The sequence below is a fragment of the Ambystoma mexicanum genome, chromosome 4p (assembly GCF_040938575.1).
Source record: "Ambystoma mexicanum isolate Mex_15411 chromosome 4p, UKY_AmexF1_1, whole genome shotgun sequence".
Lineage (NCBI taxonomy): Eukaryota > Metazoa > Chordata > Amphibia > Caudata > Ambystomatidae > Ambystoma > Ambystoma mexicanum.
In genome coordinates this window covers 360,237,309-360,252,709 of record NC_090927.1, presented here as the reverse complement: position 1 = coordinate 360,252,709, position 15,401 = coordinate 360,237,309, and the positions used below count along the sequence as shown (strand labels likewise).

Below are 15,401 nucleotides of genomic sequence, written 5' to 3'. Positions count from 1 at the left end.
TGTGGATATGCAATCAATCTCCCTACAATAGCTGAGAATTTGGGCGCTTCAGTGATAGCAACTGACTGTTCTCCAAGATTAGGGCAGTGTTATAGGGCTCACTTCAAAGGTATCAACTACATCCGACGTTACATCACAGACTATTCCATAAGGTTGTGCAATGATGTTCTGATCTCCAAATTTGAATACCTGTTCAAGGTATTTTGCATGTCCGTCTCATGATTATCTGGCTCATGTGTAATCCCTTTGTACAAATCGCTGCACTGGTTCGCTTTTGGAGCCAGAATATCTTCGAAATGTTGTGGATTACAGGTCCAGTCAACCTATACTTGCAGAAGAAAACCGATCGTTGTGCCAGAGACAGCTATTCCATTCAGTGGTCCTCATTTTGTCCTTCCTGCCAAATATAACAGAAGCGGAGACATGCTCCTTTGAGTAAAAAAAAAAAATAATTCTATTACACAGACTTGCATTGCCATTGTAGGAAACAAATGGACCATGTTTACATAAACGTTTCCATCATCAGCTTGGTTGTTGTCTTTTTGATTCCCTTTGTGTAAAGTCGGGGCTCAACAGTAATTCGGTGTGCAGTACAACAGAGTTCATAATATCCATTCTAAAGCAAATCTTTATTAACAGCTACGTGTTTAAAACTCAGATCACCATTATGAAATTCTGGCATTCTCAGAAAGGTTCTTCATTATCAGGATACTTTTTCAACATGTCTCTTGGTCCATGTTTCTTTATCAATAGTATTTTGTTTTAGACCTAGGACAGCATCCTGAAATCCCGGATTTATCTCTAGCACTTTCTTAAAATCATTTTGAGCGTCATCAAAATATGCTGCGATAAAACAGAAAAAAACACTTTTAAGTATGGTTGAGGCCTTACTAAAGAGCGTTACAGCTCTCAAGAAAGCAAAAAAGACAAGCAAAAAGGGTTACAGGGCATCTCACATAAGAAAATAAGAAGTAATATAACTAGAAGCTCACTGACAGGAGGAAGAGACATGCAAGTTTATCTATATTTCTTTGAGTTACAAAAGGTTCCCAGTTTATAAGAGTCTGATCTCAATCGTTGCTGAGGACTTCAACTAGCGAGAAATAAGCAATCATAGCTAATTTAACCAGAACTCATTTTATTGAGGAAGAAAGGAGAACACGGATATTCGAATTTGAACCTCAAATCCTAAAGCTTATACATATCACTTGATTCCTGCTACCAGTTATCAGCTGACACCATACAAGAGGCAATGCGAAATCACAAAAACGATATGTTTTTACCCAGTCGATATTGGATTAATCCTCTGTTGTAATAAGGAACTTCGAAATTTGGTTTGCTTTGAATAGCTTTTGTGTAGTCGTCCATTGCTTCGTAGAAATCAACTCTGAAATACTTAATTTGTCCACGGTTATTGTATGCCAGCGCTAGGTCATCTGAATTGCACCTGCTAGAATGAAAGGAAAAAGTTATTTGTAAAAATGCGTTGTATCCAATAACTTCATTTCCCCTCCATGTATGAAGAATTTTTGTAAACATTCCCCTTCACTGAGGAGTAATTTCACCATTGCAATAACCTACGCTCATTACTTAACTAGCGGTACCACCCAGCGTTGCTCGGGTATTTCAATGTCATTTGTTTAGCTAGCTACTGCAATTGGTATGGTCTTTTATCAAGTTATTGCCTCAATTTACCACCAGGCTTTGGTATGCAAGAGACCTGATACAATCAATAGACCTGATGCATGATTGCACTGGTGCTAGGTTGGTGTACCCCACATTGAGGTTCCACAGTTTTCGCCTTGGACTAAGAACAGACACTACAGCTGAACACTTTATATTTTAGTTAGCCCTTCTTAGAATACATTAAATAAACTGGATCTTCCCAAACAAACAAAGGGGTTAGGTTGGTTCTCACCTAAGTGTAGCTGGATCCCCACAACGCCCTCTCTGGTATTCACACTTCTCCGGCCTTCCTGGCATTTGGAATATTGGTCCGAGGCTTTATAGGTCCTGGGTGTTGCAGGCTTTTGAGGGACCCAACCCCTTTCTGGATGGTGTTCTAGATTAAGGCTTTCCGGGATCCCACATTCCAAAACTTACTCAGGCACGAAGTAGAGTCAGTTGGAATAACCAGCAGTGTGAACTGGAAAGTAGTCCCTGTGATTCTGCCTTGCCTCAACCACTGTGATTTGCTAACTGGTCTTGCCATATCTTCCTTTTCTATTCCTTCACCTCCTGATGTTACTTTGTTGACCTCTCTCTTTACCACCACTGGCCTGTGCTAGTTACTCCACCGACTTTCTATTACTCTACCCTTTCTCTTTTGTGCCACTTCTGCTATTACTGTTGCCAGTAGAGGTCTCCATCACCACTTGCTTAGTGTCACTTCCAGAATCTAATGTTTTTACCTCCTCCTACTCGAGTGTCACCACCTCCTCCTGTACCAGAGATCCCGCCTCCTGCCTCTTGTACCTTCTCCCCTCCTGTTATCAACTCTCCCTGAAACCTTCCTCCTTATGATATTAGCACCTTCTCCTGTGGCCTCTGCCCTTCTGTGGTTACATCGCTCTGCTTGCTCCAATTGTCTCCAGTCACAACCAAACAGGACCCTCCTGCCACTCATACCTACACTGGCTATCTGGGGCCTCTTGGTTTTATGCTCTTTCCCCCCTTCCCCTGGGCGGTCCCCTTAGTGAGGGTCTGCACCTGTGGGCAGAGCTGTGATCAGTTGCTGCTTATGAACTGTGGCTGCTTTTGGGTTAGAGGCCGTAACAAGCCTATAACTGACCTGTCCATCAACTTGGAATTTAATCTGGTTTCTCTGACCCACCATGATCAAAGTCCAAGTCTCCTGTTCCTCCAGCACAACGGTTAAATGATGGGGAAAAGCAGATTAATGTTTAAACTCTTCGTTTCTGAAGGAATGGTGTACACGGAGTGAAACTGCAACATTGTATCAGTCAAGGAATGTTCTACTGGGAGACGATTCTTTAGTGACACTGTTTCCTGCCCGAAATAGTCTTAAAATATTGTATCTATCGGACTTCCTGGTTCAGCGTGGTTTGCTTTTGAGCTGTGAAATGATTTCTCTAACATTGCGAGCTCACTTGTAACAATATTGGAACCCTTGCTACTAGCGCCAGGTAAATAAAGCTGACCCATTTAAAGGAACAGAGTATTTTCCAATCTCTACACTTTGGGTCCGATTAGAGAGAGCTTCAGACTCAGATTTGGGGAGGGGAGTCCCTTACCTCTGCTTTCATCAGAAAATATCAACACCTATTCTAAATGTTCTTACACTCTGCCTTCCGAAGAGATGCTCCTTGAGGTGTTTAGTTTACAGAGCAGCGCTTATTCATTCATGCATGCATGCATGTGCAAGCTAACATTAAGACACCCTGCTGTGTCGTAATCTGTTCAGCAAAAAACGCAGGAGGCCCCCGACTTCATTTTGCGTTACACCACTAAATGAGTGATCTCAGTGGGTGATTGAGTTAGTGTTGTCTTATGCTGAAGGATGCCAGCGGTGTACGTGATGTTTCGAAACGTGGCATGTATTGTGTTGCTGCAGTTCTTGCATTCACACATAACTAGAAGAGAGTTTGCATCACTGATGGGGTATATACAAATGCAGTGGAAACGTGGCTGCAAGGGGCTGTAATTGTTAGGTTCCCCGGTTGTCTTGCTTTCCAGCAGAATGTTAGGCAATGTGTGTCTCACTGCTCTTTTGTTGATAAAAACCTGAAGCCTCAAGCGAGCCATGCAAGCTGCCCAATGCCGAAAATGGCCCTTTTGCAAAAATGGTATAGATCACCAATAACATTAAAAGTACACATCCAACGTGCCTGGAAACCATGTTAAAAATGCACAAGGATTTCAGAGAGCAAGAGGAGAACAGAAAATGAGCACATATGAATCCATGTGGAATATAATTATATAAATCTTCTTTATTTACAGGTGAGGTACCATCCTCACAATACTAAGCAAAAACCCATGCTTTTACCGATCCTGTAATCCCTGCACAACGACACATTTTAATAAGAAGTGGCCCAATCACGCACCAGAAAGCTAATGTGAAAACAGGCGCAGGAAGCAGTAGGCTCATTGAGACAAGTAATCTTTGAACACACCCATAAATAGAGGGTCAACCCTCCTGATATTGAGGGCGTGGTGTCGGGGTTCTGGAGAGATGGTTGTAATGCAGAGGAGACATATAAAGGGAGTCAGGGAGGTTTAACCTGTGTTAGTCAAGCCAAATCAGCCAACTAGTTAGCAGTAGACAGAACCGGAAATGGCTAAACCAATTGGACCACACACACACCCAACAGGCCAGGAAGAATAGAGGCTAGACTCCAGCAACTGTCAAACGCCTGGACTCAAAGGCTAGCAGGAGCCAGGCTTTCAAAAAGAAACCAGAGAATCACAACAGGAGGGCTGTAGCTCAGATAGCAATAGTAGCTGCAAGACCTCCAGCCCAACTAAAATGCTTGCAACCTAATGGGAACCCAAATAGGGATTACAACATCCTACCCAGAAATACCTCCGTAGGGGGAAGAATTCCTACCAGACTAGAACCCCTATGGAAAAGGTCACAGTACAGGCTCACCTTGGTCACAAATCCTTCGACGAGGCCATAGAAGGAGAGGCTTTGTCGGCAAAGACAAGGGAAAGAAAGGAAGTAAATACCGCCAGGACAAAGAACTGTACTGAGGCACTTAAATCTCCCTTTGACTGGCTTGGTGAACACTATTGGGTGGAAGCTTAGGAGACGATACTAAAAATAAGGACTGGACTCACGACTTCAGGTCCTTTTAGAGTAGAGCCTCAATTAGTCTAATGTATCCCACTTCCATCTCACTGTGCACGTCCTCTTGTGTTAGTTCCTTCCCAAATAAGCATTCCTCTAATCATTTTTTTGATTCTTGAGAATAAAGGTGTGGAAACATCCTCATTTGGCTTGTGTGTTCTGTGGTATCCACCATGACAATTGGTGTTAGAGTAGTGAAATTCACAGAACCCGAAACAAGGCTCACCATGAAAAGACAGCCTCTCCTGACACTCTTCAAGTTAGACTGCTTCTAGCTTAAAGCTACCACAACACAACAACTGAGGTATCACTAAACAATTGAAATCTCCCTTACTACACATCCCTCACAGAAGAACTACACTGTACCTACCTATCGGTGCCTTTCCTTAGCTTTTGCTGATGTGCTGCCTATCAAAAGGGGGGACAGGAAAGAAGAAAGCTTTCCCTCACTGTGACTATAACATTAGTACTTAAAAAACATGCCCTCATCTGGGGCAGTAAGGCAACTAAATGTATCCCTCTTTACACAACTACCCAGAGGGTAAGTTTAAAATACAAATACACAAGTAGATTCATAGCCGATAGGTCTCTTGATACGTATGCAGACAGCAAACCATCTGCCAGTATCTCTTTTGCTATGGAGATTACTGTTAATCACCAAGGTCGACCGGTTTCAGTGGTATATATTTTAGTGCACTGCCTTCTTCAGGACCAGAACAGCCCTTACCAGGGCATTCTATTCATCATAAGACTATACCAGGCTCATCTTGTAGCTTTTTTTTTCCAATGTGCTTTGTTCCTATGCGCTCATTAGTGATAGAAATGTTGTATGTCAGCTTTGTGTGCTACATACACCAGCAGATCCCCACGGACTCTTCTGCCTTGTTTTGCAGTTTTTCAATTCCAAAGGTTGTTTTATCAGTTTCTCGCACAGACTTGTGTGGAGCTAGCTGTAGGAATGGCAGTCATCGACCATCTATAGGGGTAGATTCACTAACTTAAAGCTTAACTTCTGTGTTGGGCTAACCGGGGTACACTGGATTTAATTCACATGGTGCAGAGGACATGGTGATCTTCTCAGGAAGGAGGTCTCTGAAAAAGACTCATCTAAATATCCTCATTCTTCCAGGAACTGATGGGTAGACTGTACCTAAGCAAACCTAGTAGTCAATCGTTGAATAGATCTGGGAGCAGAGGAACAACAGAATATCAGGGCATTGTTCTGTTAGTTAACAATAGCCATGTGTCCTATCTTGTAGAAAAAAGGGGATCCCATTGCACAGTTAATTTCCTTCCATGATATGTTGAAGGACACAGAAATGCAACCCACTGTCGGGGGGGAAAGGCTTTTTGCTCCACAGAAATGCAACCCATTGCCGGGGGAAAGTGTTTTTGGTGCACTCATAGAATAAACACCATCTGCCTAATTTTCTGTTTGATGCAAATTGCCCAGGACCACCACTGTTTGCACTTGCATCGGGTTTACCTTGTGCAATGTTCATCAGTCACAAGGCCGAGGGGGAAAAGAAAGAGTACAATGAGGCAAACTCATTTTTACAAATTCAGTTTCCTCTCCTGTTTGCGAAAAAGTAAACAATGTCTGCAAATTACACTTAGCAGGTACAAAACGCAAGGGGGCTACACAGGAATCCATTCATTTTCCGCCTAGATGAAAATCACAAGCAGGTGTAAAATGAAAGGCACTCTTCTGCTCTGTGCCCCTCCTCTGCTTTGGCATTGCAGCAAAATGGGGCTGAGTGGGAATTGAAGGCTAAAAAGCATAACGCTCGCTTTTACATTTCAATTTCCCACACTGCCCCATTTAAAACGAGGCTGACAGTTTCTCTCAGAGATGGTAGAAGACCTTCAGATATCTCATGACTTTGCCACTGCTCAGCTGTATGATCCAACCCTTGAGGGAGTCTATGAGCAGGTCATAGATATGGTGAAAGAGCAAGATAAGCCACAGTCGCACTTTTTTAGGGGAAATGGATTGCTAGGTAGGTCGAAGACTGCCAGGGAGATGGAGGGACCTGGTGCAGATTACTTGTACCTTGACGCTTCTGATGAAGTCATGGAATTGGACACCCACATTTTAATGCAGGGCCATTTGGGGTTGCCAAGACACAGAATATGATTTTTCTGTGCAGGCATTTATCATAATTTAAGGGAATATGGCACTAGGTGTCATATGCTAGAAAACCCCCACAAGATAATGTTCTCCGTGCTCCCCCACAATACTAATTACACAATTACTGATGTTCCCTTATCATACATGAGTAAGGATAGAATGGGACGCCTCGACCCTAAGAACAGGGAACCAGTATATTTTAGCCACAGAGGACTATGCTATAAAATGCTCCAAGGCCTTCCATCTCAGGGTGAACACCTCCAAACAAATGCTGAAGCACTTAGTAATCCATTCCACCAAGATAGGCTTTACTAGAGTGTTCCTTACTGACCAGGGTACCGGCTTGATCTCAAAGCAAATGGGAGAGATTTAAGAGCTGCCCCATACTACGCTCCAACACTTCTTGATATCTAAGCCACAAAAGGACGGATTGGAAGAGAGTTTTAACCAAACCCGTACAAATGTATTAAATAATTTAGTGGCAGAGGGTGGGAAGAATTTCAATTAATGGTTTCTCTAGCCTTTATTTGCAGTTCAAAAACCCCACAGGTCTCCACAGCATTTACCCCTTCAGAACGAGTGTGTGGAAGACAACCTAGGGACATACTTAATATGGAAAGAAGGTTGGGGACAGCAGGCAGGCAGAGTACCAACATTGCTCCCTCTGCACAGCAAACAAGGGAAAGAATGGATCCGGTCCGGGATATTATGAAACAAAATCTACTACAAATTAAGAGAAACAGAAGCACCCCTATGACACCAAAACATGACTCAAGAAATTTCAGACAGGGTTCAGGTCATGGTGCTATTGCCCACAAATGATAATACAATCTTGTGTCAGTGGCAAGAGCCCTATTTAGTCGTGGAGTGTAGGGGGACCTTAGCGAAACGAAACAGGTGATGTCTGGAAGGTTTTGAATCAATCTGAACCACTGGCATTGCTTGGGCTAATACTCCAGACCATCATTCTTCACCTGCAGAGCCTTTAGAGAAAGGGGAAAGAACATAGGCAAATCTGGCTTGGTACCACTCAAAAAGGGGCCGTCCAGCCCGAACAGCTTGATCACATCCCTTCTACACGAGTCCACAAGCAATCCCAGACATGTTTCAGCGTTACATGGAAAGCACCACACAGACACAGAAAGGGGCCATGTGTGTCATGTTTGTTGGCTAAAATCATGGAAGGATAACAATGGCCAGATTTCCGGCAATCACAAAGATTCCTCAAGCCTATATCCCTTCCATCAACTTGACGTCCCCTTTAATACTGGAGAATCTGTCTGTTGCCAACAGGATTTAAGAAAATGTATATAACTTCTCAGATGTATTGTCATAATCTCCTAGTAGGGTTCAGGGGTTATCCCATCATTTACATGCACCCCTGGTGATGTTGGCAAGGTTTAGATCCTACGGAGTTCCTGAATCTTGCAGACAGATTGTAAGGGAGGAAATCAAGTTGTAGAGGGTCATAAAACGCTTTCATAGTCGGTTGTCCTCCCAAAAGGTCTTGGTAGGAAAAGCTGGTGGTAGTTTGCAATCTTGGCATGGTTTTGGCAAAGCCAAAGAGCTGTTGCAGTGGATGAATTGATTGAAAAGATTGGACCTTCCATGGTGATGGCTTCCTCAGCTCTTACGAAGCGTTACTACTGGCAGGTGTCCCCTGTACCCGAACATAAAGAAACAACGAGCATTTTCTATCCACAAAGTCTGGTTTTGATTCACAGTCTGACCCTTTGGGTTGCATGGAGCTCCTGACACCTTCCAACGGCTATGTACTTGATACTGACACATTATAGCTCCTTCACCGGGGCCATATTGATTATATCATTGTGTACAGCTAAACCCAGGACACACACATGTACCACCTCTACTTGTTAGCTAAGACATTAAGAAAAGAAAGGTGCATGGCCAACCCATCGGAAGGTTGCCTCACATAATCCTTCGTAAAATATCTAGGATTCTACATAGGGAATGGTCTAGAACAACCAGAGTCAGAAAATGTAGCCACAGTCAAAAACGTGTCCAGTCCCAATACCACTAAAGAACTATGGACCATTTTAGACCTGTTGAGCTACTACCAAACGTGTATTTAAAGCGTCTGTCTCCACCTTACAGACCAGATGAAGTTGGACCAGCCTTCCTGACTAACTTGGAACCGGTCCAACCTAAGAACTTTTCAACGCCTGGAGGATGCCTTATCTCCTCTTTGTTGATCATTCAACAATTTACACAGCCTTTTATTCTGCAAAAATACACCTCAAAAGTAGGCTTGGGCACAGTATTACCTCAGGATAGAGAAGGCCTACAGCAGCCTGCCTTATACAAGCTACAAGATTCTCCTTCAACAGATAACCTATGCAATCACAGAACAATGACAGAACTCGCTGATGGAGAGTTGCCCAGGTCCCATGAGTTACAATTCGGGCTTTAAGTTAAATCAGAGCAGCCCAACCAGAACTGCTAGGTCATATCCCTTCTGCACAGTCCCTGTAACTGCATTCGCAGATTGCCTCGACCACTAATGCATATTACCGTCAGTTACACATTCTGCATAAAGATGTCCTCATACTTTTGCATTCTCATCATATCGCACACATTACTTCAGAACGCAACTATGCAAAATATTGGATGGCCTGCTTCTCTGATCAGGTGACTTGAAACTTGGCAGAATGCTGCTGCATGTCTTCTTGTGTGTGCATGTTGGTATGATCATATTACATCACTACTTCAGCCCCTTCACTGGTTGCCAGTACAGCAATAGGGCTTACTTAAATTGGTATGTAATGAACAGAGCCCTCCTTTTCCTGCTCTTTGCATGCCATTAAACTTGCTTTACTTGTCCTCTGCTCTCCTGCAGCCGGTTCCCTTATTTCAAAGCAAGAGAAGAGGTGGGTATGCCTTTTCTGGGCTGGAACCACAGCTATGGAATTCACTTCCTTTCTCTCTGTGTGCTATGTTTGGCACTCCTCAATTCAGGAGAGCATTACAATATTGGCTTCTTCCGAACTAGCCAAACCAAAAGGCAATGGCTAGAAGGTTTTAAATCAATCATAACTACAGGCACAGCTCTGGCCAACCATCCAGACCATTGCTTGGTTTTCAGGATGCCAAGCTACTATGGAAGGGAAAACACATATGCAAATCAGGTTTGGTCCCATCCCAAAAGGAGCAGCCAAGCCCAGACTTGCTGCACAAGACCATAAGCACCCCAGACATGTTTCTTCCTCACTGGGCATCATCCGTGAGCTGTTGCTTGGGTCTCTAGGCCCCGCAGGATCAGAACCCACATCTGTGCATACCCATCCCCCTTACTTAAGGTGACTTAAGTAAAACAAAAAGGTGAAGACGCAACAGTTTGGAATCAATCATTACAGCAGGCACAGCTGTGGCAAAGCCTCCAGACCAACGTTTTTCAGGCTCCCTATACATGAAATCAGGCTTGGGACCATCACAAAAAGGGGCAGTCCAGCGCAAACTGCCAGGTTGGACCAAACCTGATTTGCATATGGTCTTTCCCATTTCTGTAATTACTTGGCAGCCTGAACAAGGATGGTTTGGAGGGATGACCAGAGCAATGCCAGATTAAGATTCATTTTAAACCTTCCAGCGATCACACTTTTGTTTTGCTTTAGTCACCTTGAATGGGACAGCTATGCCCAGATGTGGTTCCCAAGCCCGCTGGGCTTAGACTGAAGATTCACCACCCTGGAGGGTTGCCCAGAGCAAAGCAAGTGGTTAAGATACATTCTAAACTTTTCAGCAACCATCTCTTTTGTTTTGTTTATTTACAAACTGGGCCTGCCCTAAGCACTCATATCTTTCTTTCAGCACCATCAGACAGAGAACTTAAGGTGATTTTTGCGCTCTATGAATCACATAGTAATACAAAATACATTTGAGCATTGTGTGCTTGGCTACTAATTGGGTCATAGAAGCCTAAAATTCAGGTGGATACAGTATAAATTCTGTTTTATCACAGATCACATCCCATCAACCTGGCTGGCACACAATGAAGACAACAGCCCAAAGATCAAGCTTAGATTCTTGAGCCTCCAACTATACTTAGTTTCTGTGAAGCAGCAGGAAGGCAAACTTAAAAATAATGTGGTCCACCTGAGCAGGCATCCAATCTTGGGGTCTTTAAATAGGTGTGTGACGAGGTCACAAAGTTGTCCTCCTTTCTGGGGCACACAGGTGCTTAAGGGACAGTACACAAAGGAAACCTAGATGAATCCCCCGTCTTTACTCAAATGCCCCTAGGTTTCTTTCACTATCAAGGTCCAAAGATGATGGAGAGACTAGTGAGGGAAACAAAATGTATGAGGAAAGAATGAGCAGGTTTACCATTAAGAAACTTCCAGGAAGGGGGTCCCTAATGTGAGGGCTCAAATGATTTCACCCTTAGTCCAGCCCCAGTCGCAGCTGCATGTAGAGCTCTACAAGATGCATTGGATTTGCAAGCCATGGCAACACCTGATCTCAAGTTTGCAGATATGCATCATCTCAGGCTCGGGACGTGAGCCAATTTGTATAGTTAAAATGGAGATTAGAAACACAGAGAGGAGGTAGAAAAATTAAGCAAAAGCTAATCACGCAATAAGAAGCCAATGGTAAAGCAGGCCAAAGAATCCACACTTATGGGACAATTAATCTTAGCACACACCTTATGAAAAAAAAGGAGTTGCAAACCTCCTGATGTTGAGGGGGTCGGGATAGCAGAGATCATAGTAGTGTAGAGAAGTGAAAGAGACATTGAGCTGGGGAGGTTGAGCTGCACTAGCCAAGACAAAATGGCAATCTAGTTAGTAACAGCAGACCAAACCAGTTTTGGATAAGATAATTGGGCTACACACTAGAACAGGCCAGGTCGAAAGGAGACAATAGACAGACTGCAAAGGGCTTGTGCTTAAAGTATGGCCGGAGACAGGCCTTGAGAGTGAAGCCAGAGAATCACAAGCACGGAGTGCTAGTTCAGATACTAGTGGTAGCTGCAAGACCACTAGCCCAACCAAAAATGTGCAACATGCTCAGAAACCAGGCTTAGGGAAGGGGGTTATATCCAGGAGTAGCTAGGGGAGGGAGATCAGAATCTCTAGGCAAGGGAAGTGCACTACAGGGTTTTCCCAGTAATAATTACCTCAAAAAGGGTCTTCACGAACAAAACAGTTCACGCTTTAGTGGCATATAAAGGGAGCCAAAATATAACAAATATGGTGATCAGAAATGACATAACAGACAAGTCTTTAGGTGTAATGAAGCAGACAACATTGTGGGGTATAGCCCCGGTTATAGGTAATTTTCCCTGTGGACACTTATTTGCAAGTATACTGAAAAAAACAACAGAAGTGGATCTTGGTCTGTGGGATAGATGGTTCATTAAGAATCAAACTAACTAACAGCAGAAATGTTGTACATGTACATGATCACATGCCCGTGTGGGCTCCGATATATAGGAGAAACGAACAGGCAATGCAAAACGAGACTCAGAGCACTGCAGCTGTATTAAGAATACAATCATCCAAGCTCCGCTCGCAAAACATTATATGGAGAAAGGTCATACCTTTGATAACATCACATGGCTAATCCTCAAGAAAATCAAGGGGTCTAATAGCAAAGATACCAATCAAAGATGGCTCACTTTTGAGCAAAAAATTATTTTTAAAACCGTGGCATAGTGTTCGTATCATGTAGCACGAGATATGCAGCTATTGTGTTGTACGAGTCTGTTTATATAAATCATCAACATGTAGAAACCTCTGTTGTGTTGAAGAGTGTTGTGTACAAGACATTCATAAGACTAACACTTTTGTATGATGTTATGCGCGTACTTCGTACGTTTGTGAGCCTTCTAGGTTGATCTTTTTAGAAAATATATGTTTCTGATAGTATATTGCAATATATAGCTATGCTACTTACGTATCGAAAGTGTATAACCAACAAATCCAACTTTTATGAATCATCCCCATGATATGCTGGTCAGCTTGTGAGTTGTTTCAATGCATGTATTAAGACATACTTGCTGAGAATTGTATTGAGATTCTCACACAAAGTGCAAAATTGCATTTAGGAAACAAATATCAATGCCTACAGCTTGCTTTTAATTATTCCAATGGGTTTTTCATACAGTAACAATGCATCTATGAGTGTATCAAGACCAAAATGGACCATGTGATCTTAGGGGTTCCCACAGCATTTGGGCTGAAATAAAACAGGACTCTGTGGTACTCTTGGCTTTCCTGTAGCATGCCCTCCCCCCCACTTTCTTGGGGTATGTGTGGCATGATCTCCAGGGCTTTACCAATGATGCACTGTTCATTCTGATAGTATGGCAATTTTCAAATTGGTCGCGTAGATGGACCGTTTCATTTGTTTGGTCTATCTGCTTGTTAGTAAATTGGAATAGAGGTGTGGGTGTTCATAGCAGAACAGAGCTTTTGGCTTTGAATAACGTTACTGTAGCTAATAACGTGTAGTTTGGGGCAGTCCAAGATGGTGCCCACGATTTTGTTCTCAGTCTTACCAGAACAGCCCTTCCTTGGTTTTGTTTTTGTTGTAAGCGTTCAGCCCTTATAGAAGGACAAGGAGCGCAGCATGCTCTTATCTTTATACACGCCGGCAGCCTTGGAGTGTTTTTTTCCGACTTATGAAGGTAAGATCCCAGCATAGACAATGCGGTTATGTTCATAATCCTAGGGGCTTTGATTTGTCAAATTAAGACACATGTAGAAGTTGTTGAATGGTGTTTTGAGCGCTTTGTCATGTTTTCCATCTGGCAATGTGTGCATTCCACAACTAGTGGGGTGAGATAAGGTTGTGGCAAGGTGTCTAACATGGTTGTCTAGCTCTTTAGCACCTATATTGGATGGGGGTGATAAATAGTATTTGGACAAATTGTAATATTCGTAGTCCATCCTTGATTGTGTCCTCCTTCGTAGGGATACTGTGGACTTTGAACCTATGAAGCTGAAAGCAAGACTCTTGGACTACATTTGTTGCTGGCACAGGAATAATATGGATGACAGGTATGTTGTTTTGGTAATGTAAGATAGCTGTAGTGCAAGTCCTAGTGTGGTGTGTCGCTTAATGTTGCAGTGCTGGTGGTGGCCAGTTTAGAAATTGATTGTCATTATTTTGGTCGATAAATGTGTAGTGAGCAGGTACCTCCGATCAATTGTGTGCGTTTGTCTATGAACAAGCATTGACCGGACTCGATGCCGTTTGTGGTCTTATCTTGGTCGATTTAGATTAATCAATTTGGTGGTTAAAAATGTGCTGTGTTCAATTGTGGGTGAATATACATTGTAATGTGTTCGCATTTGTGTCCTCTATTGGGTGTTTTGCGATTTTTGTGGGTTTTATTAGTTTTTTACATTTGTGTGTGTTATATATTTTTAAACATTCTTTTCAGGATTTATTAGTTTAGAAGAATTATCCACCACAATTTAATTTTGAATTTATTTATTTAAATTTGTAGAGCGCACGGCAGCCCGCAGGCATCGAGGCGCTATGTGAGAGTTTAAGAAGGCTTGATTAAGGGTTACAAAGAAGCCGCCCAGTTTTACTTGTTACAGAAAAGTTCAGAGATAGTGTTTACAACGTAACACAGAGTACATGCAGGTGCAGATAGTCCTAAAGTCCAGGTTGAAGTCAAACAAAGAGGTTGGTTTTGATGGCTTTGCGAAAGGCAGAGTGGGATTCAATGGATCTGATAAGGGGTGGTGAGGCGTTCCAGAGTCGGGGGGCGACTGCAGGGAAGCTGGAGCCGCCTGCTCGGGCCTTGCGGGTTCTAGGGACAGCCAGGAGGTTGGAGTAAAGGTATCTGGAAGGTCTGAGAGAGGCGGGTTTGGTGATTCTGCATGACAAGTAGGGGGGGGCAAGGTCGTGAAGGCACTTGTGAGTCAGAGACAGGGCTTTGAATGTGATCCTCTCCTTGATTGGGAGCCAGTGGACCTGTCTTCTAAGTACCGAAATGTGTTCTTTACGCGTGAGGCCGGTGGCGTCTCTAAGCGCGTTCTTTTGAACGATTTGGAGTTTGGCGACATTCTTGACAGAGGTGCCGATGAGTAGTGCATTGCAGTAGTCAAGCCTGGAGCCAATTATGGCCCTGGCGATGGAGAGACAATTCTGTTGAGACAGGAACGGTCTGACTGCGTTAATGAGTTTAGAGTGATAGGCAGATGAGGAGGCTATGGCATTGACCTGCCTCTCCATGGTTAGGTCTGGTTCGAGGTAGACGCCTATTGTTTTGATGGAAGGTGATACGGTGATGGGGATGTTGTCAATGGAGAAGGTGGAGTATTTGTTATCCAATTTGCTCAGGGTGGAGGGGGAACCAACTAGCAGTAGTTCGGTTTTCTCACTATTGAGACATAGCCAGTTTTCTGCCATCCAAGATTGGATTGTTGTGTAGATGGAGTTGAGGGTGTTCTGGTCAGCCTGGTAATCCCCTGAGAGGGGGAT

The 15,401-nt window shown here is 43.3% G+C and overlaps 1 protein-coding gene across 3 annotated transcripts in view; it reads right to left on the bottom strand.

The window, feature by feature from the left end:
• Positions 1-610: 610 nt before the first annotated feature.
• The window catches only part of TTC32 (tetratricopeptide repeat domain 32), a 93,958-nt gene continuing 79,167 nt past the window's right edge, over positions 611-15,401 (bottom strand). For 2 of the 3 annotated variants that reach the window (XM_069605914.1, XM_069605916.1), the window contains 2 exons: positions 1,284-1,450; positions 611-843 (listed from right to left, as the gene is read on the bottom strand). In XM_069605914.1, the coding sequence (XP_069462015.1) occupies positions 704-843; positions 1,284-1,450 (307 nt within the window). In that variant the 3' untranslated portion in view covers positions 611-703. The remainder of the gene's footprint in view (positions 844-1,283; positions 1,451-15,401) is intronic. The other variant, XM_069605915.1, reaches the window with a different exon arrangement.